This window comes from Momordica charantia (genome assembly GCF_013281855.1).
Source record: "Momordica charantia cultivar OHB3-1 chromosome 5 unlocalized genomic scaffold, Mcharantia_2.0 BLBB01000005.1, whole genome shotgun sequence".
NCBI classification, from domain to species: Eukaryota; Viridiplantae; Streptophyta; class Magnoliopsida; order Cucurbitales; family Cucurbitaceae; genus Momordica; species Momordica charantia.
This window is the reverse complement of record NW_028275163.1, coordinates 24,108,031-24,129,384: the sequence shown is the minus strand read 5'-3', so window position 1 is coordinate 24,129,384 and position 21,354 is coordinate 24,108,031. Positions and strand designations below refer to the sequence as shown.

At 36.8% G+C, this 21,354-nt stretch overlaps 6 protein-coding genes across 9 annotated transcripts; 3 read left to right on the top strand and 3 right to left on the bottom strand.

The window, feature by feature from the left end:
- Window positions 1-281: 281 nt before the first annotated feature.
- On the bottom strand, window positions 282-2,222 carry LOC111014962 (mitochondrial import inner membrane translocase subunit Tim9). Its single transcript, XM_022289843.2, has 2 exons — window positions 2,044-2,222; window positions 282-715 (listed from the first exon to the last, which is right to left on the bottom strand). The coding sequence occupies exons 1-2, from the start codon at window positions 2,136-2,138 to the stop codon at window positions 529-531; spliced, it is 282 nt and encodes a 93-aa protein (XP_022145535.1). The 5' UTR covers window positions 2,139-2,222; the 3' UTR covers window positions 282-528.
- Window positions 2,223-2,992: 770 nt separating this feature from the next.
- LOC111015154 (ATP binding microtubule motor family protein) lies at window positions 2,993-6,959 on the top strand. Of its 3 annotated transcripts, none has more exons than XM_022290090.2 (12): window positions 2,994-3,345; window positions 3,435-3,603; window positions 3,789-4,182; window positions 4,325-4,530; window positions 4,606-4,919; window positions 5,003-5,076; window positions 5,182-5,393; window positions 5,489-5,535; window positions 5,644-5,665; window positions 5,779-5,841; window positions 6,415-6,453; window positions 6,527-6,959. In XM_022290090.2, exons 1-12 carry the CDS (start codon window positions 3,149-3,151, stop codon window positions 6,623-6,625), a joined length of 1,836 nt encoding a protein of 611 aa, XP_022145782.1. In that variant the 5' UTR covers window positions 2,994-3,148; the 3' UTR covers window positions 6,626-6,959. The 3 variants fall into 3 exon arrangements, with proteins under 3 accessions (XP_087980171.1, XP_022145782.1, XP_022145781.1); XM_022290089.2 differs by having other exon boundaries at window positions 5,179-5,393; XM_088124045.1 differs by lacking the exon at window positions 5,182-5,393 and having other exon boundaries at window positions 2,993-3,345; window positions 5,442-5,535.
- A 769-nt stretch (window positions 6,960-7,728) lies between these two features.
- LOC111015129 (metallothionein-like protein type 2) lies at window positions 7,729-8,688 on the bottom strand. Its single transcript, XM_022290056.2, has 3 exons — window positions 8,531-8,688; window positions 8,122-8,205; window positions 7,729-8,042 (listed from the first exon to the last, which is right to left on the bottom strand). Exons 1-3 carry the CDS (start codon window positions 8,593-8,595, stop codon window positions 7,952-7,954), a joined length of 240 nt encoding a protein of 79 aa, XP_022145748.1. The 5' UTR covers window positions 8,596-8,688; the 3' UTR covers window positions 7,729-7,951.
- A 3,282-nt stretch (window positions 8,689-11,970) lies between these two features.
- Window positions 11,971-15,029, top strand: LOC111014994 (peptide transporter family protein). Its single transcript, XM_022289881.2, has 5 exons — window positions 11,971-12,974; window positions 13,726-13,783; window positions 13,860-13,977; window positions 14,077-14,194; window positions 14,711-15,029. The coding sequence occupies exons 1-5, from the start codon at window positions 12,423-12,425 to the stop codon at window positions 14,762-14,764; spliced, it is 900 nt and encodes a 299-aa protein (XP_022145573.1). The 5' UTR covers window positions 11,971-12,422; the 3' UTR covers window positions 14,765-15,029.
- A 439-nt stretch (window positions 15,030-15,468) lies between these two features.
- On the top strand, window positions 15,469-17,764 carry LOC111014995 (uncharacterized). 2 transcript variants are annotated; one of them, XM_022289883.2, is made up of 3 exons: window positions 15,469-16,459; window positions 16,541-16,690; window positions 17,202-17,764. In XM_022289883.2, the coding sequence occupies exons 1-3, from the start codon at window positions 16,448-16,450 to the stop codon at window positions 17,670-17,672; spliced, it is 633 nt and encodes a 210-aa protein (XP_022145575.1). In that variant the 5' UTR covers window positions 15,469-16,447; the 3' UTR covers window positions 17,673-17,764. The 2 variants fall into 2 exon arrangements, with proteins under 2 accessions (XP_022145575.1, XP_022145574.1); XM_022289882.2 differs by having other exon boundaries at window positions 17,187-17,764.
- A 158-nt stretch (window positions 17,765-17,922) lies between these two features.
- LOC111014993 (putative E3 ubiquitin-protein ligase XBAT31) lies at window positions 17,923-20,852 on the bottom strand. Its single transcript, XM_022289880.2, has 8 exons — window positions 20,513-20,852; window positions 20,350-20,409; window positions 20,184-20,255; window positions 19,964-20,085; window positions 19,729-19,863; window positions 19,520-19,627; window positions 18,783-19,056; window positions 17,923-18,496 (listed from the first exon to the last, which is right to left on the bottom strand). Exons 1-8 carry the CDS (start codon window positions 20,690-20,692, stop codon window positions 18,122-18,124), a joined length of 1,326 nt encoding a protein of 441 aa, XP_022145572.1. The 5' UTR covers window positions 20,693-20,852; the 3' UTR covers window positions 17,923-18,121.
- Window positions 20,853-21,354: the final 502 nt, after the last annotated feature.

The window sequence follows — 21,354 nt, the reverse complement described above, 5'->3', positions numbered from 1 at the left end:
AACATAATACAGTGGCTAAAACCTTACTATCTTTCCAAATTAACAGCAAGGGATTCAAATTTTCACATGTAATTACGATACAATCAAAAGAATAAGTAGAAAAAGATCATGGCTTAGCCAAAAGGCTGAGTTGATTTGATTAGATTAGATATTGGAACATGGAAGTGCGTCTATCCGAAGCCTCTACCAAACAAACTCAACTAATTGCTGTTCATCCAACTGATGAAGATTTGATCTTCAATCATTTTCTATCAATGGTTATTAGGATGAAGAAAAGGGCATAGTACCAAAAAAAAGCAAAAAACTTTTTAAGTTAAACCAGCTTCAAATGTACGGCTACATGGTTGAGTAAATATCTTATCATCCTGATGGATATGGAATTTCTGACATTTATTGAAAGTCTGCTACTAAAACTTCAATATAAATCAAGGATTAATCAAATTACAAGTTAAAGAAACATACTATAAATCCAGACGTTAAAGAACTGAAGGTCTCAAGAATCATATCTGGGTGTCCTCTGATGTGACCCTAATCTGAGGTAGCAGCTCCTTGGTTGAGCTCGGCAAATCTCATGCCAACGCGCATTGAGTGTTTCAAGAACTTCTCGGCACACCTACGTACACATGTTTCCTCTTGCTTAGTTAAGGACTTTCGCTGAAAGTTGTCTATGCAATCTGTAAAGCATCTCTCGACCAATGAGTTGTACATTCTCAGACTGCATTGTATTTGAAGGCAAACAGTTATCACTCTGAATGTATTCTGATTATGGTGATGATACTTGATTATGTCTTATGCAGCAATTTAAAGCACTGAAACCAGATTAGAATAAAGCCATAAAAAGAAGGAAAATTACACATCAACACAAATTAGACTGGAAGTAAAAATCTGCCTTTGCTGTATAGTAGTCTTGTGCAGTCTTTAGAATATAAATTATAAATGGTCTCCTTCATCAACTTGGAAAATTACATTCATCCCAAATCAAATCAAGATAACTCCAAAATACTTCATCAGTTCCCTTTTCTGGACTATATTCAGACGGAAACAGTAGTTCCGTTGAGATATTGCCTTGATCAGCTCTAAAATTTTGGAACATACAAACTGTATAAAAAATGATACCATCAAACCCCTGAAGGGGTGGTCCTGTTGGTTGAGGATTTGGGGTGCTAGGAGGTGTGAAATCTGAGGTCCTGTGTCCAGGGAGCACAGGTCTCTGAATCAATTAATGACATCGTACGTACCACGATTGTTTATTTATTTATTTTGATAACTGGGAGTGGAAGTTTTGCTCCCCCATACCCAGGTGCACCCACACCTGCCCCAAAACCCAGACCCGGGAGACATTAAGGGTTTTTGTATTAAACTCACCGGAAAGTTCGAACTTGAGAACTCTAAGCCAATATGACCAAGAGATTCCAAACTCTTACAAACCCACAATTATTAAAATGAGGAAAAAAAATGATACTATCTGGTCTCAGAACCTCACCAAAATGTAATCAAATTATTCCAAAAAAAAAACAGGAGCAGGAAGAGAAAACGAGCTCCTAGAATCAGAAGGTGGAAACTCAAGTCGCTGGATCTTTCTTAGAGTATGTCATGTAATAACTTCGAAGCTATGGTACAGTGCTAGAAGCTCTCATTCTGGTTTGAACCATAATAACAAATAACCCAAAACCTAATTTCACATTCTCACCCATACATTGACGTTCCACAATGTATTTCTCCATCGCCATACAATTGTCCATTTAAAGATATCCAAGTGCACTTCAAACATTTTTTTTACCAAACTTGAAACATAAAGAGTAGAGAAAAATAATCAAACAAATGAAAGAGAAACGTACAACACCCAACGAATCGGACAAGTGTATATAAATCCGGAAAATATCAACATTCTCTCAATTCAACGCTCTGATACTCATTCCAGTTACTAATTTCTACCTTGACGCAACAATTAAAGAGACAAAATAACATTCATAATAAGAGAACAGTTCAACAAATTAATCTCTGTTCAAAATTCAAGAAAGTTTTCAGATATATGAATCAAACCTGTCTCGGATCTGGAGCTGGTCGATCATGGAGGCCATTTTGAGCTTATCTTCATCAGGAAGACCATCTAAATCGGCAAGCATGCTCTTGTCCATCTTCGATTTCAATGACAGCAAGTGGTTTAGTTTAGGGTTTAACTTCTCTGGTTTCTTTTCTCGTGTTGGCGCTAATTAACCAAACCGGTCAATAAATTGAGGAAAGTGAAGCAGCAGTTTTGTTGCTAAAAGGTCCTTGAATGTTCGTATAATTTCGATCTTGTATTCCACTTCAACCCCTGTATTTTGAGTTATTCTTTTGTGACAAAAACTTCATTCATTCTCAAATTTACGCGGGATAAAACTCACGACCTCTTAGTTAATACAAAAGATTGTGTATCTCTATCTCATTTTTTTTACATAAAAATAAATAAATATATAATTTATTGGATTTTATTTTGATTTTTTAAAACTAAAAATTAACCTGAAAATTTAAAAAGTTGAAGCAATCTAAAATTGAATCAATTGGCCAACTTTATTATTACTGTTATTTATTTTTTTTTTGAATAAGACTAATTTTTAATTTTATATCTCATGGTACTCAAAATATATATATATATATCTCATGAAATTAAACTAACCAACACATATTGTTCAAACTAACAAAATCAACTTAATTTTGACCGATTTCATTAATTATTTTTTAATTTCACCTAGCATTCCTAACCATAAATATTAGCAGTTTAAAAATTATACGTTTCTGAAAAGAGAAAAAAAGAAATAAATTTCTACATTTATGACCATTAAAAAAAATACATGTTTCTAAAAAGAAACGTCAAAAAAGAAAATGAGAAAGGCCAGTAAAAAATTTCCAATTATTTTGACGCCGCTGAGCCCAACAGGCCCAACTTCCAAGCCACCAACGGTCTGAATTTGGATCCAGTTCAAATATTAAAAAAAAAAAAAAAGTGGAACTCTGCCACCAACGGTCTTAATTTTCAAAATGACCTCCGTCGTCCTTTGCTTACGAGAACCCATCTTCTCAGTTCCGCCCCATCGTCATTTTCACTTCCTGCATCTCCTTTTTCTCCCTTCTTCTCTAATTTATACTCTCGATCTCTTCTATTTCAATGGCTTCTGAAAATTTTGAACCTCTGGCACCCGCTACAATCTCCAAGGTCAGAGTTGTTGCAAGGGTTCGCCCCTTTCTTGCCCAAGAAATTTCAGCCAGAAGTTCTAGGGTTCCACTTTCATGCATTTCTGTCGTGGATCAAGGCCGTATTTCTCAGGAAGAGGTTACCGTTCATCTCAAAGATCCGGAAACTAGGTATTTCTGTTTTTTGTCTTCCTCTGTAACTTCTTGTTGGAGAATATCTTGATTCGATTGTTTATGGTTGTTGTATTTTCTGAGTGTAGCCGGAACGAGTGCTATCAATTGGACTCGTTTTTTGGCCAAGAAGATCATACGGTGAGGCAGATATTCGATAAAGAAGTGAATCCGTTGATTTCAGGACTCTTCCATGGATGTAACGCTACTGTGTTTGCTTATGGGGCTACTGGCAGTGGGAAGACCTACACCATGCAGGTTATCTTTAATTAGTTAGGGATTTGTTCTGTGAAGCTGCTAATAGCTTGAAAAAAACAAAAAAGCAGTAGAATCATTGTTTTTTCGTTTATGAAAGCATAAACTTCCCAGAAATTGATATGAAACAATTAAAGAATAGGAATTAAAATCACTCTGAATTGTGTCAAATTTGGTTGACGGTGCAGGGTACTGAAGAGGAACCAGGTCTAATGCCACTAGCCGTGTCCAAGATTTTATCATTATGTAAGGGAACTGGGTTTAGAGCAGAAATGTCATACTATGAAGTCTACTTGGAAAGGTGTCACGATCTTCTGGAACCCAAAGCTAAAGAAATTGCAATTATGGATGATAAAGAAGGGCAGATCCATCTCAGGGGATTGTCTAAGGTTGCTGTGAACTCCATGTCTGAATTCCAGGAGACATTGGCTCTCGGAATTCAGAGGCGGAAAGTCGCTGATACTGATCTTAATGATGTCTCTAGTAGAAGTCATGGGGTTCTTGTAATTACTGTTTCATCATCCGGATGTGGTGATTCTGGGGATAATGTTACAGGGAAGCTCAACCTCATAGACTTGGCAGGTATATTTATTAAGCTTAACCGTAGCCTGTTCTTAACTATTTATTAAATTTGGTAATTTGTTTGACAAAATTAAGATTTTTATTCACCCCTCAAGAATATATGATGAATTCATGTTTTTCTCCAATAAACCATCCATGTCAGGTAATGAAGATAACAGGAGGACTGGCAATGAAGGGATTCGCCTTCAAGAGAGTGCGAAAATCAACCAGTCCTTATTTGCACTTTCAAATGTGATTTTTGCGCTAAACAAGAACCTTGCTCGAGTGCCTTACAGAGAGAGCAAATTGACCCGCATACTGCAGGATTCCCTTGGTGGAACAAGCCGTGCTTTGATGATCGCCTGCTTGGTAAATTCGATGCAAGATAATCATATATTTTGATCTTGAGATCACATTAGCTCAATTTTCCTCCTTTGATTACAGAACCCAGGAGCATATCAGGAGTCTGTCCATACAGTCAGTTTAGCGGCTCGCTCGCGTCAAATTTCAAACTTTGTGTTTCCAGTCCATAAACAGGAGACTCCACAGACTAAAGTTGACATGGAAGCTAAGCTGCGAGCCTGGCTTGAATCAAAAGGGAAGACCAAGAGTGCACAAAAAATTGGAGGGATTGGTTCTCCATTTGCAGGCAAAACTCCTTGTTCTACTGCTTCAAAATTGAGAAAACCTCTCTTTCACAGTTCTGCCAAAGTTAAAACAACTGCCAACCAGAGTGCTTGTAGACAAGAAAAAGAAAGGTACGACAATCACTTGCTTACTTTATCAACTTTTGAAATCCTCTACTAATTTATTTTAACTAAACTGCAATGCTGATTCGCAGGATGGTAGCCGTGGCTTTCAGAAACTTGATTGACAATGAAGATGTAGTTAATTCTATCACAACCAAAGATCGTGGTATTGTTCTATCGCAAATGCTTTTTCTATTTCGCTCAACTAAAGCTTGTTCGCTGCCACATTGTGTTTGGATATGATTGAATCTTCCATCTTTACATGCAGTAGTTAAATTCAGTAGTCCGAGAAAGGCTCTCTCGCCAATCCACAATACGAATGGAATCCAAAAGGCTATCCTAGAACTTTCACTTACCGACCAATTATTTCCACCAACCACCTTAGAACCAAGGACTCCAAAAACACCATTCCCTGAAAATGATGAGTTCAAATCTTTTGGCACCCCATTAGATAAGTTTGGTGCTCAAGTATCAACTCTGAAGGTATTGACAAAGCCCATCTTAAATCTAATTCTCTTTCTTCTCTTGCAGTTTGGTTTCCAATTATTCTGATTTTTCTTGTCATCTTTCCCCATCAGAGTTGCCTTGCACAGGAATACGTTGATTTCTTGAATACGGCTAGCAGGTTGGTTCATAAACACACCACAATATTTAGCATCATGCTCAAGTCCTTGTACATTTTTGTTTCCAGAGAAGTTCATTTAATAATCAATGGACTTTCTTTGTTTTGCAGAGAGGAGCTAGTAGAATTAAAGGTAAAATTCAAAATGTTTCAGACCATGACTGACTTTTTTTTCCCCTATCGATTAAAAAATTTTACCTCTTCTCCTACATGTCCTGATTATTTTTCACCCCGAAAAATCCCCAGGGAATTGGAGTGAAAATGGCCGAGTACATTCTGGATCTCAGAGAAACTAGTCCATTGAAATCGGTAAGACAAAAGCTTGAAATTTCTCAAGAAATAACGTAAGAAATACCAGTTTTTGCTCTTGTGTATATCAGATAATTTGTCCTACACCACTTGTGAATCTTACTGTGTTAAATGGTCCCCGGATGCATTTTCCTTTTTCATATCATATATATGCCATTAGACCTGACTTTTTATCCCTTTTCGCTCCTAGTCCAATATGTGTTCTCAAAAGTCTTCGTTTTCTGTCGAAGAACGTGCAAGGAGTTCTTATCTCGTTATCTTTGATAACACCTCCTTTCATTAGTCCTTATCAATAATGTCGTTATCAATAATATTTAGATACTTACCACTAGATAGAAATCTGTTTACCACCGTCCAAGATTCTTTTGTCAAAAAAATTAAATTTTTGTCCATTTTTTTAATAGTTAACGGTAAGCACCTAAATATTTTTTAATTTTCAATAGCCGGTTGTCACATGTAAATTAAATACATAAATGAAATACAAGTCAAGACTGTCAAACATTTTTCCTTAAATATTTTCTATTTGGGTGCGTAAATACTGAACTTTTCTTCCTCTTGCTGTGTTATATATAGCTCACTGACTTGAAGAAACTAGGACTCTCATCGAAGCAGGTAACGTTTCAGCAAACAGAACTACTTAACTTCAAGAGAATTAGGTCTTGAAATTTTGGGTTTTGCTATGCAGATTCATAACTTGTTCAGCAAAGCTGCTATAGGGATATTTGGTAGAACAGAAGATTTGGCCGATGTCCCTTGTCCAGAAACTTCATTATCCAACCAATAATGAAGGAATATGGTGCAATGATGTATTGGGAAGAGTGCCGTAGCAACATCCTCCAAGTTGCTATCTGCTAAAATATTGTAATGTAACAAGTGGAAAACTTCTGATTTAGGGCTTTGCCGGCTCGGCGTGATGGGCTCCTTGATGTTTTATAGCCCATCTATATGTTTTCTTACAAAAAAATATCTTTGTATTTATAGGAGGAACTTGTGGCTGATGTAATGTAATATAAATGATGAATCAGGCCAATTGACCTAGTTGAGGAGCCGAGCTAAATCCTCATGGTTCACTGGAAATTTCTAGATAAATTTAATACTTGCACTAAATATATATTGACTCTGTATAGGTGTCGAAGTCATCGATTTATAGCTTTGTTTTTCTGTATAGGTATCGTAGTCATCGCTCATTCGTGTCAATTAAATTATTATTAAGTTATGTTCATTGACAAATCTATATATATTATTGTATTATTGTAGTAAAATGCTCACTTTGACAAATCTATATATATATATATTATTGTAGTAAATTTTAATCTCCAGAGGGAGGAGTATGTTTATGACCCCATGGTTAAAAAAAAAAGAAAAAGATATGACCACAGCAATTTATGTTAAAAAAAGTTCATTTAATTTAATATTTAACATATGATTGTTTTTTCCAAAACAAAAGAGATCTCTTTATTGCTACTTTTGAAAATAAAAAAGGGTTCTTTAGTTGTAATGCAATCACGCTGCCGAGTTGTGTTGAAACGATAAGTCCAACAAAAAATGAAAAATAATTAATTCTCGTAACTATTTTCCGTGTAAACTTAGGAAGTATAGCAATCACAAAAAATGAAAGCATTTAATTTTGGGATGTTGATTGGGGAGAATTAATGATGTTACTATTCCACCGGCCCTACGGTTGATTATGATTTCATTTTATTAGAACTTCTCCCAAAAAAAAAAAAAAAAAATCGTGGATATTGTTTAAATAAGAACTATAGATACCACTTCAAGATCTTAGAGGAGATTCAAACTCCTATCTTCATCTTCAACCATAGATATGGATAACAGAAGAAACTCTGTTACCTCATAAATCAACACAGAAAAATTATTTATACAGAGAAATTAAAGCAAAGGATAAACACAGTAATATTAAGCTAACATGATCTATGCGCCATAACAGCATACAAGTTTTCCACAAACTTCACGACTGCTATTATTCGGAAGCAGCGCCACAATCGACTCTTAATACGCAACCACAGAAAGAAAATACTAGGAAATTTGATAATTGTTATTATGATTCATATTGCTATTAGTACTCGAAGACCGATCGATCTCCGCTTGCTGCTCATTTACAATTGCACGGGTCGCAGGTACAGTTGTCCCCGCACTTGCAGCCGTTCTCGGCTCCGGCAACCATCTCCATCGCCTCGAAGGACCTGGCATGGGAAGCCGGTACGTTTAATTAGAATCGTGACTAAATTTCTCATGACAGATGAGCTTATTTCAAGAACTTACATCTTCTGAGGAGCAAGACCGACAACGAAGGTCTCGATGGTGGCTGTGGTCTCAGAGAAGTTCATGTCAGGGAACATCTTGCACCTACAAAAACGAAAGATCAAATCGTCATGAGAAAATCATCGCGATTATCCTCTGAAAGTGAAATTAGAAGTCCTTTCAGTGATTCCAGACGAATATCTGCCGCAATCGCTCGATCGATAAAAAGATATCCGGAATCAATAAAGAGAATCAGCGCATGATCAGATGATTCATATCGTGATCGAGAGAGAAATAAAGGTACAGAGAAGAAAAAAATGCGAAAGCAACATGCAAGCAAACGGAAGATCAGATCCTCGAGAAATCAATTTCTCTCAGAAAGAAGGGAAAAAAAAACAATTCACCACGGAGAAAATTAGCGATTACTCACCCTCCACAGCCATTTCCGCACTTGCAGCCAGAACCGCATCCACAGTTTCCACCACAGCACGACATTTTCAACGATGAACAACGACGAACGAAGAGATTTGAAGCTTGCTGTTGAAATCAAACCAGAACTTCTCACGATTGAACGAGTGTGATGGGCAGAGCGATGGCTTCCATATATAGAGGCGGGGGAGGACTGAGAGAATACGTCTACCGTACACGTGTCACGATCCTAGCGGACGGAATTCTCGCGCATAGTCACGAAGCAGCCTCTTTTCGCTTCCACGTATCCCGCGTGTCAATCACTCGTATGGTTTTCAGTTGTGCTGGTATTTGTGGGGTCGCAAAAAATGGATCAAAAAACGATGAGAAAGTTGATCAACGGTCTACATTTGATCAAACTAAAGGTAAACCAACGGTTGATATTCAACTGATGGATTGTCCCGAAACGGGCATTCATTGGCCCATCTACCATTTCTCAAGTGTTACTGTGTTACCGGCAGTAGGCTACCGGGTCTTCCTTACAAAAACAAATAAATAATGTCAGAGAAATTATTTGCAAAATATAGTATCAATAAAAAAAAGGTATATCTAAAATTATATGCTATAAGATTTTAACCTTCTTTTTTTCTTTTATCAAAAAGAAAAAGAAACCTCATTATGTTTTTTTCCTGGAAAAAGGGAGAATAAAATAGCATTCGAAACCAACAAAACTAATTAGAACGTAGTCCGACCTCCTAACAAAATGGAGTGAAAAATATCACACTTGAAGTAAAGTAATTTTATTTTAATTAAACAAGTGGAAATTTTAATCAAAGATATATACTAAATTAATTGAACTATATTTAGATTAATTAGAATATTTTTAATACTTCGAATTAGAAGGTCGAGATTAAATATTATTTTTACAAAAATGTAACGTCTTTCTAATTGCTATGGCTCACACAATTATTCTAAAAAATAAATAAAATAGCTCACACAATCAAATACTCCAACAGAACCATTGTTTTTTCTCACTTTTAAATGTAATATCTTCCAACTTCAGTAACATTTAACCAAACAAATTCTATTAAATATGTCTGTTCTTTCTTAAAAAATAAAAATGCCGAAGATGCAATTTTTATTCCAAAACAAATCTAACAATCGAACATGTACTGCAATACATCGATTCAAGCATCATAGTAAATGCAGTACAATAATGGGTGTAATAGATGTACTACCACTCCTCAAAAGTTGTTTTCAATGATTTATTTTATATATCCATGATATAAAAGTGCATTATCTAACTATTATTTGAATGTCAGTATAATACTAACAAACAAATTTACAGGCTAGATAATAGATAACTTATACGTCGAATCAAGTTGCGATAACCAATTTGAATATGATACAATTAGTTATCTTATTGGTAACTTTCTTTCCTGTCAAATATTATAAATGGTCAGTTCTACACATTTGCGATGTTGTATTTTCTTTTTCTTTTTCTTTTTTTTAGTAAACAAATAAATAAAAAACATACGAAGTGAAATTTAAAGAGACAATTCGTCTTCCGTTAAATTCCAAAGATATCGAAAGAAATGATGGCCACTTATGGGATGGAAGAGCCGTCTTTCATGATCTTCCATTGTGGTCACTAACTTCCCTAGACTATTAGCCACTGAGTTGGATCGTCGTTCTGTATAAATGAAAGCGTTTTATTTTCATGATACAACAAATGCATGTACTTCTCGAATAAGATGATGTGTCTCCGTCGGTCTTCATTCACTTGATAAACTTGATTACAGATAAGGAGTTTGATCATTGTACTTGTTGCAACATGCAAGTCATCTTGTATATCTTTTTAACCCTTCAATTATCACCAAAATTGTAATAAGGTGCTTCCCGTTGATACATTTTTTGCCTGATGGATGAAATTTCCCTTGTCATCTCCTATCACTCACTCCAATCCTCCTCTTCATTATCCAGGATGCCTATGTGTTAGCTTCCGACTTTCAGGAGATGTTTATAATTTGTAATGTTATCTTCTAAAATTAGATAAGAATATTTTATAATTTTATTTTTAATGTGAAAACAGTCCACAACAACATTCAAATAAATAATATTTAAGTATTTACCAATAAAATTTTGACAAAATGGGATAAGAGTGCATAAAAATATATAGTATTTTCTATTTTAAAAAATAAATAGCTATGAAATTCGTAGTGGTAGTCAAAACACAAAGGTAGACACCCAAATATTGTTTTATTAAAATTACTTCCACTCAGAGAAAAATATTTGAAAGAAGATAAAGTTATTGAGTTTTGGATATTCATTCCATTCATTAGCACCGTATTAAAAATGAAAATGAAGTGTATAAATATTGAAAAATTATTTATGAAAGTAAAAGGACGGTGCGAGCAAATGAAAAATGTTATTTCATAGTAATCGAATTGGCGAATGGATGGCACATGGATCATTCAAATTCACTATTTTCTTTTCCTTTTTTCCCTTCAAGTGAGGGTGGAGGACATTTATTGATCAACCGAAGAGAATACTGAACATAGAAATGGGCCCACATCGTCAATAATTTAGTGGGCCCAGAGTGAATCCTGTCCATTTGCGGTGGACCGGCCCAAAATTGCTCGTTCCCAGACACTTTTTCTATTCAGGAATCTACTCTTTTCCGCCCCTCCATTATTTTTACTTTAAAAGTTGGCCTCGATTTACTTAAAATTACAATATTCAACTCTTATCTGGTATGGGAATTGAGAACCAAAAGCCAAAAAGTTCCATATCCATATTGTGGGATCTGGAGTTCCTTCCTTCCTTGAATAATACTTTCCATGGCTTTTATGGATAACCATAAAAATATTTTTATTTTGTTTTTAATCAGTGTTTGGTAAAATTCGTAAAGATAAAGTATTTTGGAGAAAATTGATGCACGGTAAAATGTGATAAATTTGAAGTTTTAGTTTAGGAATCTTCCTTATGTCTATCAATTTAAAAAGTTTAAATTATGTTGCTAAACTGTTAGTTTTGATTTTGACCAATCAATGTCACGAATAATATCTTATAAATGTTGATAGGGAAGTGATGCCGAAAAAAAAAAAACTAATTTGATAAAATTGTAACGGATGAGCAAAAACGTTGTGTAGGCAGTTTGAATATACTTTAAATAAAAATTTATAGAATATCCACTTTTATTTTGCATATTCTTTTGATATCAACATTAAGACTTGTTATAATCAAAATCAAAACTTCACAATCCTAATTAAAACCTCCTAAAATATATCACATGAAATAGGTGCAGTACAGTTTTTTTTCAAGATAACTAATTATAAAACTAGAAACTAAACCAACATCTACCTACTCTTTTGAAAATATACATAAATATGCCATTTTCCAAAAACATCAAAATAACTACATATTTGAAACGTAGATTTATTATACTATGTCCTATAAATTATAAATTTTATTTTTTCTAACATACATCTTAAATTAAAATTAAAAACTTGTGAGTTCATATAAAAAAAAAAACAAATCATTCGATAAAGGAAAAAAAGTCACTTCCCTATTTTACTCTGTGTTTTGGTGGGCCAGAGTTTTTGATTGTGACGGCCCATATCACTGGGCTTACCTAGCGGTCGGCCCAATAATGTTGCGACACACCACCGTGGACGGTGGCTTCTGTCTCGCCTTTTCTGTCTGACGGCGCCGTTTTACACGCGTCTGCAGAATTCAAATTGTCAATTCCCGGCTTCCCGCTCGTTTCTCTCCGGCCAGTGGTCGCTTCAGATCGCTCAGATGGAGCCGGAGGATGGCGAGTGAGCCTTCTCCGTTGGCTTCAGCGTTTTGGTTTCAGTAATTGTTTTGGCCAAATAAGAAATCGCAGTTCTGAAGTTTAAAATTACAGTTCAATGGCATCCCCAATTACGTATTCCGCCATCGACGACAAAGATTTCGACGACGCTGCTTTATGGGCGGTAATAGACTCTGCTGTGGCTGCGGCTGCGGCTGCGGCTTCTTCCTCCTCTTCCTCCAAATCTCGGAAATCTCTAGCAGTTAATTACCCCAGTAAATCAAATCCTTCCCCGCCGCCTAGGTTTCCGAAAAGCCCTAGAACTCCGTACCAGGCGCAGAGGAATTCTAGGGCTTTTCCAGAGGGTGAGGTGGTGCACGAGCCTTGGGTGTTTCAACCTCCTCGGAAGATTGCAAGGACGTGTGTATCGGAAGTGAGTGAGAGCAGTCCTCTTGCACTCGTCGGTAACAACACGCTACGGACACCGCCAGCGCCGGTATATTTGTCTCCTGAAGCGTACTTGTCGCCGCAGATTGCTTCTGGTTCTGAGGGCTCACCGGCTGTTAGTGGAAGTGGACTGAACGAGGAGAAGGAAATTACAAGGCATAGCCTCTCTGGGCGTTTCCCTTCAGTCTCTCTCTTTAAGGAGTATCAGAATGCGGCGATGGCGGTATTTTCTTGTACCGTTATTGCTTTTGCGTTGTGTTTCCATTTTCTTATATTTAGCAATCGCCCCACCACCATTAGCTTATAGGAATTTTCCCTGCGCAAAATAAGCTTCTGTTTGAGCAAATTTCAATTGAACAGGCAAATATGGGATATCCCGAGCACTAAAAGTTAGTAACTAACTGAATTCATCATTATGAATTCAGGAATCTGTATTTATGTTAGAAAATACATTGTGGGAATCCAAGAATTTAGCCCACATTCTCGATTAATGTCTAAGGTTGAGCAATAGTTCTATTGCTGTAGTTTTTTTCAAGTTTTAGTAAAAAGACAATACAAAACGTTTGCTCTCTCATTTATCTTAAAGATGATGTTAATCTTTTGATCTCCAATTAGTCTCTTTCTTTTCATGCCATATACTGTTGTTCATGAATATATTTATTTGCTTCTGAAATCCGAATAATCTCACTTCTTCGTTTGTCTTGGGAGTTGCATTAAAGTTTATTCTGTACATGTTAGTACCTTTGCCCCCTAATTTTTTGTGCTTTTTTCAAGCCATAATGTATCTTGTAGAGAAGTAATTTAGCATAATTATTCTGCTCGCACTAGCCTATGCTGAAAGTCCTTGTCCTATGCTTTCTATAGGTATCAAAATTTTGGTTGGCACTTGCCTTTCTGAATTCTCGTTAATTTATTATTTACAAGATCTCTAATATTATCTAAATTCTATATTATTTGATAATTTCAATGTACAGATTTTAGAGAAATCAGACTATACCACGATTGCTGGGAACCCATTCATAAAAAAATCAGGTCGAGTAATGTTATTCTATGCCCTTTCGTTACAACATGGAGGAATAGATGTAACGGGCAGTTTACTTTTGTACAGGGTGGAGGAAGATATCATTTTATTTCAACCTCTCTTTTGAAATTAAGGACAAGACAATTGAATTTGACGAAAACCGCAACGTCCAGCGTGCTGAGTTTGTTGTTCGAGCATATATGCAGTATGTTTACGAATGGAACTTGATAACTTATCCATTATTTTACGATAATGTATAGTCTTGTTCTGAAACTTAGTCTTGAATCCATTTTCTCACTATTAGAGGTGGTAGATTTTGTGATGGATGGGGCTCGTGTGAACGGCGTGAGAAGAGATTTTCCAAACCAAATCATGATATTCCTAGCACAGCAGAAACCAGGGCCAAGAATAAGGCATGCCAAGTAAGTCATTAATTTTCACAACAGATTTTGTACGTCATCTTGTATTGGAAATAGATCAATGTTAGAAAGGCTTGCTTGAGGTTGTAAACTTCTGTTAAATTCCTAAAAGGCCAAAAGTTTATAGATTAGAGTATATATATCTAGTCTCTTATACACATATACTTTACGTGTATAAGACTTCTGTTAAATTCCTAAAAGGCCAAAAGTTTATTGACACTCTTCTAATACGTGGTCTCGAATATTAATTCGATTCACAAAGTCCAACAACCATTAATATCAGTTAGGAAGAAGACTTTGAAGGCAAGATATCTTGTTTATATTAGATATCCAATTAAATTTACCTAACACATCAACTTAAGCTTTTGGGTTGAGTGGTGGTTTATTCATCCTTCACAGTTTATGATATTATATTAAATCGATACTCGGATAAAAATGCTATATGTTGCATGCCCCCGGCTAGATCACCTTAATAGTTCTGTTTCTGCTGTAAAAAACTACACATTTAAACATTTTCAGGATCTGCTTGGCATTGGAGAGTATCGACCTGGTGCATGCCAGGGGCAAAAGTAAACCGTTGCCAGATTCATCCAGCCAAATAACTGGTCTAACCTGTAATGGAAAAGGAGTTAGATGCAGACAATCTTTAACAACAAACATAACCACAAAAGTTCATTGAATGTAAGCTGTAACCAAGCTGAGATCTCAAGGAAGAACAGTAATGGAGAAACACACTACCAGGGAAGTTCATCCCCTTGTTATAATGTTGTTGGCATGTTCGTATATTTGGTAAAACTTTCATATCTTTTTATAGAAAGTGATTTAGTTGGTCGCACCATTTCTAATGTTGTGGCATTGCAATGTGTGTGTGAAATAGTAGTGTAAGAGTAAAGATTCTTTTGGTTGGTGGGAACTGGAAGTGACAGTGACAGTACCTTTCTTGGATGTCTGCTGTGGAGCACTTTATCATTATTTCCCAGTCGGTGAGGCTGGCCATTGGCGAGGTGATGCATACACATAAGCTTGAGTTTTTCTTTTTATTCTGTAAGAGCTTGAGTTGGATTCCAGGCCATTGGACGAAAATGGAAAATTGTGCTGTCGATAAACAAATTAACGTACAATAAAGTTGAACTGCTTCCTTCCTTTTTGATCCTGAAAAGGTAGAAACTAGAGAAAAAGGATCCAGATATTGTTTTCTTTCTCTTCACTTGTAGTTGTGAGATTAATGAACTGGAAATTCTCTAAAGTACTTTTTTTCAAAAGAAAAAATATGCTAAATATATATGTTTAGTTGGGTATAAGGTGTTGGGATACAGGTCATCATGAGATTTGAACTCATTCCCTCTAAATTAATCTCGATCCCTTTTAGTCCCTTTAGATTAATGAGTCACCCACAATGATTAAGTTGTTATAAATTTTATACTATAGAGATTAAACTGTTATACAAGAGTTTAGAGAGCTTAAATTGCTACCTATTTGAAAATATACAGACTAAATTATCACAAATTAAAGTTCATGGATTAAATAATGAAAGTACGAAGAACCAAACATATATTTTTTTACCTAACTTATTCAATCCAAGATGGCTTAAATTAGATATTTACCCTATTTCACAGTTGTGTTACTTAACATGGAAATGGAATCATGATGTGAAATTGAAAAATAACATCAATAGTAATTTTGGGTCCATTGGACATACATCATAATCGAAAACTGGTAGCTAAGACAGCTTTTTTAGTAATAGAATTTTCTGGTGGAAGAATGGCTGTCGATGAACCAAAATTACCATAATAAACATTTTGGCGGTAGTTGAAGAAGAGAAGGAGAGAGGGTATAACGGTCATTGAAGGAAAAGAGAATTTGCCCTGGCCCTCTACTGGTCGTTAGTCCACACTCTAATCTGATGGCAGTACGAAAATATTCTCTCGCTCTCACGTCCTTTCCTTCCACCAGCTCCCCCTCCCATGTCTGCTCCACAGAAACTGCATTCTTAGCATGAACTTGCAGGGCCAATGCCGTCGCTCGACAGCCATGTGATGCAAATTCCAAGAAGGAATCGTACATTCTTCGCTTTGCTCTCTATAATTTGCGGTTTTTGCAGTTTTCTTTCTTGTCCATTCTGGCTCGTCGATTTCTTCGGTTCGTCGATTGTAGAATCGGTGGATATGACTCTTCGTCGTATCTCTTCTGAACTCTGAAGTGACCCCCCCTCTCTTTGCTCTTGCATTATTTCACTCGCTGATTTCAGAATCGAGCATGGCGCAACAGGTACTTCTCTCTCTGTCTCTGGTAATGGCGATTTCGAGTGCTTGATTTGGCCCTAATTGTGCGTCTGCTTTCCGAATGTAGGAAGATGGCTGGCCATTAGGGTTGCGGCTTATGAACGCCAGAGTTGGATTGGCGGGAAATCGCGATCTCTCTGCGTCGGTTTCCTTCAATACTCTGCGCACACATTCTCCCAGCTCATTCACCGACTCTTCCTCCGATCTTGATACCGAGGTCCGTTACTACATTTCTTCTTTCTGATTTTTGTCTGCTCAACTGCGTTCTAAAAGCACATTATGCTCCAATGCTAAATTATAGCAGAGTTCCTTTTCTTTCTTTGCTCTCATTCAATTCAAATATTAAACGCATTGCATCGAGTCATCTTTAGAGTTAACGCGGAATTTCTTTGTACTATTGTTATGTTCTGCACTTTCTGATGGGATTACAGGTATCCTTTTTCAAAATGTGTGTTGATTTTCTTTACGGTTAAATTAGGCTATATAATAACCACTAGTAGAATTACTCCCAAGAGACAGCTTGGTTGACAAGGACTTAGGATCTCTTAGTCATCTAGCTTAGAAATTTCCAATTCGAACTTTAACAGGAGGTCTTCTGGGTCCAAGCCTTGGAGCTCCAACTCCCCCATTTAAAAAAAAACAACTTGCAGAATTTTCCCCAAAAAGCTTTGGTATTGCCTTTTCCGGCTATGTTTTTGGCTAAATTCTATCAGGTAATTGGTTTTCAGTCAACTGGGTCGTTCTACCATGACAAGAGCATCACGCTTGGGAGTCTAATTGGTGTGTCCAGCATTCTGGAGCTATCACGAAGATCAACAAAAGGAAACAAGGTGGAAACACTTGAAGACAAGAAGAAGGACAAGTCCAAGCCATGGCTGTTTTCTTTATCTTTGTGCATTAAGCTCCGCCCTGATGCTGTGAGTTTGAGGAGCTCTCCTTCACTTGAGCACTCGCTTGCTGCAGAGAGGATAGCTACAAGAAATCACAGGATTCAGAACCCTACCATGTATGGACCCAACGATTTCTCACCGATTCGTCCTGTTTCAGGAACAAACTCTCTGTTTGCCGGTGACCAAGTTGCTCCCATCTCATTTGCACCGGTGGTTGAAGAGGGAGCGAGAAAATCAAATGGAGAACTTGGTAACAGTCAAGGGGTTCCTCTTCTCTTTTCATGTCTATATTGCCAACTGATTAAATAATTCTTTCTTTGATTTGTACAATAATGTTCAAATGCATTGTTTCAATACAACTTTTTCTCCATGGAAAAATGGTCATCTGTTTCATTCTAGCATTTGATTTCTGGGAAACTTACTTACCAGAATCACCATTGAGCCTGCTCGCTGCCTAGGCAGTGAACTACATTTGATTAAACCATAAGACCTTAACTAGTAGCCATAGATAGCTCCACCGCATCTGTTAGTATATGTTAGAAGAAGAAACTTCAAATGGTTGTATAAATTTGCTACATATGCTAGCTTAGTGGCTTAAGAAACGTAAATAACTGACAATTATAAAAACTTCTCTGGGCAAACAGATATTCACGTATGTTTGCCCGCATCGCACCACGACCCTTACATAATTTAGATTGGGTGCCAGCCTCAGTATATTCAAATATTGATGCTCCACAGGTGCTATATCTGTTGGATCATCATCTCGTAACGCCTTTTTTATGACTTGACAAACTTCCTGAATCGTGTTCACCCAACTTCCCAACCAGGGCAGATAGGCTTTTGAAGCTGCTATTTTCTTCATTGAAATTTGACGTTCTCGATCCCTTCAGTTTCAAGGGGGAAATTTCTTGGTCTGCATTGTCATTACTCTTCACCTCAGCAACAAGAAGCTGGGTGATGCTGCTTCTGCAAAATGGGCAAACAGGGGCTGTTGGACAAGCAGTCGTTGGATTAGGCTTCTTGTGGCAGCATAAGGATACTGTGCAATGGGCGCACATTCGATGGCTACATGGTTGAGCCTCAATATTGCACACCTGCTCGAAGCATATGCAGCACAACTCCGCATCGCTAGCCTGTTTGGAAGGATTTTAACAAGTAATATAAGAGAAAATGGTGCGTGCATATTTGACAATAGACTAAAACCCATATCATCATTGTATAAAAGTTAAAATTTTCATATTGCTCCTTTTACCGAATTAATTGGAGTAGTCGAACAATGAGATGGAATCCTTGCAGTTTTAGGACGCTCATTATTATCAGTTTGAGCAAGTTCCATTCAGATTCATTGCACATATGTGTGAGGACAACTGACTTGAAATTATTCAACAAAAAACTAAAATGAACAGTGAGGATGCATACCTCCAATGCTAAGTCATTGTCAACATCAGCATCAATGTCAACATCAGATTGCAAAGGACATGGAGGTGTGATGCATGTTTCCTTCAATATGGTCTTCTCCCTCTCCATGTTTGCATCCATCAAGGCCTTTTCTAACAAAACTTTTGCATCTGGATCTAATTCAATGATTAACTTCAAAGGTGATGGCCAGACAAGAGGTTCTGGTGATGAAGGGTTCAACAAAGCAGCACAAGCTTGGTGCTTGTGCTTCACAGCAACTGCAAATGGTATCCTCCTGCAAATGGTCAAATTGATACCTTGAGAAAACTTCACTAGGAGGTCTATTGTTCGTTGCTGAATTGAGACTATTATTAGAGAAGCATGGGGATAAACTGATTACATATTTCCCAAGCTTCATTTGGTGACAGCAAAATATCAGGAAAGGAAAGTCTAGAGGTCTAATATTTTCAAGCCTACGTGATTGAGTTTAAATAGTTATATCTACTATCCTTATATCCTAGTTGAAATGATCCATACAAGGTGATCGTCCTCGATAACGTTTTGAATTCGATTGTTTCTTTGCTATGCAAAATTGGCATTGATATTTTGTGGTTGAATTTGAGTGTCTCAATGGCAAAATATTTCAATGACATGACATTTGTCTCCATGACATCTTTCCATAAGTAAGATAATTATGATATTTAATATTTTGATTACCAAATAAGTTGAACTAATCCTAAATCTTTCTTGAAGCTTACCCATATGAGTCGAACTGAAATCTATCAGCTCCCCAAGCAAGCAATTCACGAACACATTCCAACGAACCACCGCGAGCAGCTAAATGAAGTGGCGAACTACCTGGACAACTGCATAACAAATCCACATTACACTTCCCTTCATCATTAAAAGCAAGCCATCATTCTTTGGCAATGCTCAAAATGGAAGAATGAAAGATAATTATTCATACCTGCAAGTGGAAACACAAACAAGAGCACCATTGTTAAGAAGGATACGGACACATTCTGGTTGGCTCTGCCTGGAGGCTAAATGCAATGGAGTTGAACCATCCCCATCTCTAATGTTCACAAATCTCGCAAACCCCCTTCCATTTCCATTCAACTCAAATAAAAAACTCATTACATGAAGCTGAAACTCGAAACTAAATGTGGGAAGAAGAAGAAGAAGAAGATAAATGATCTAACCAGGAGTCAGATACAGGGGTGGAGTGGGCAGCAGAGAGAATCGCTTGCAGACAATCTGAATGGCCATAATGAGCTGCGTAATGCAAGCAGGTCCGTCGATGTATAGAATCAAACATCAAGATCTACGGAAATCAAATAGACAACAGTAAGCAAAATTACATCAAAATATGAATCATATAGCAAGCAAACTTCTGAAAATCGCCCAAATCGGAACACGCACATTTGCTCCTGCTTCGATCAGTCTTTTGACACAAGCTATCTTCCCGCCCATGGCAGCCAGCATTAACGGAGTCTGAATCAACCGGAAAAAAAGAATCGATTCGATTGAAAGAAGAAGCAAACCGCCAAATAGTTCAAATCACACATCCAATTAAATGAATCAAAACCTGATTATGACGATTCAGAACATCGGGATTCGCACTCCGGTCCAATAGCAGCGAAAGAATCTATCATCAACAAATACACAACTAAACATCTAGGAAAAACGAAGGAAATTTGCATCAAACATCAAGCGAAGAAAAATTAGTTGAACTCAAAACTTAAACCGACGTCGATCTGTCCACTGGCAGCCGCCATGTGCAGCGCAGACGATCTCCTATGGTTGGTGGTGCGATGCAAGATGGATTGGTCTGTCTCCACCATGGCTCGAACAACTTCCACTTCCCCATTCTGCAGAGCTCCGAAGAATCCACTTCCATGGCGGTCTGCGCAGCTCAGGCCCTGCCCCATTCCCTCCCTCCGGCGAAACCTCAATCAATAATCACCCCGTAGAACATGGAGAGGAGCTCGAAAAGGAGCTCACTCACTCGCCAGAGGAGAAGGAGTGAGTGGGTAATTCCTCGGCGTGGACTGGAAGGAATGGTGTTATTGAAGTTGCCTCGTAATTTGAACCTGCCCGCCAAAGGAGCGGGCAACTTCCTCGTGTGGGTAAAAAGGGAATTTTATTTATTATTATTGTTTTTGTTTTTTCGCGTCAGAGTCGGACATTTTGGGCAATTCGTATATTTTATATTATCTCCTCGTGCATGATACGATTTTGCTGTCTTTTTCACGACTGCGAGAATTTCAATTGATGAACTTTAGGACGACATTTTTTATTTTGGTTTTTTAAATTTCAGATATTTTATTTTAATCGCTAAAATCCGTTTAATAACTTTTTTTTTTCATTTTGAAAAAATAAGCTTAGAATATTACTTTCATGTTTTTTTTTATTTTGTTGTATAGTTTTTACTTTTTAAAGTTTTCAAAAATTTATCCTTATTTTTTAAATTTGATAAAAAAAACCTAAATATAGTTTAGAGAGTGGTAAAAAAGTTAGTAAGGAAATTTACACAAACAAGTCCATTTTAATAAAAATAGGATACTATTTTTAGTACAACATGTGGGGATGT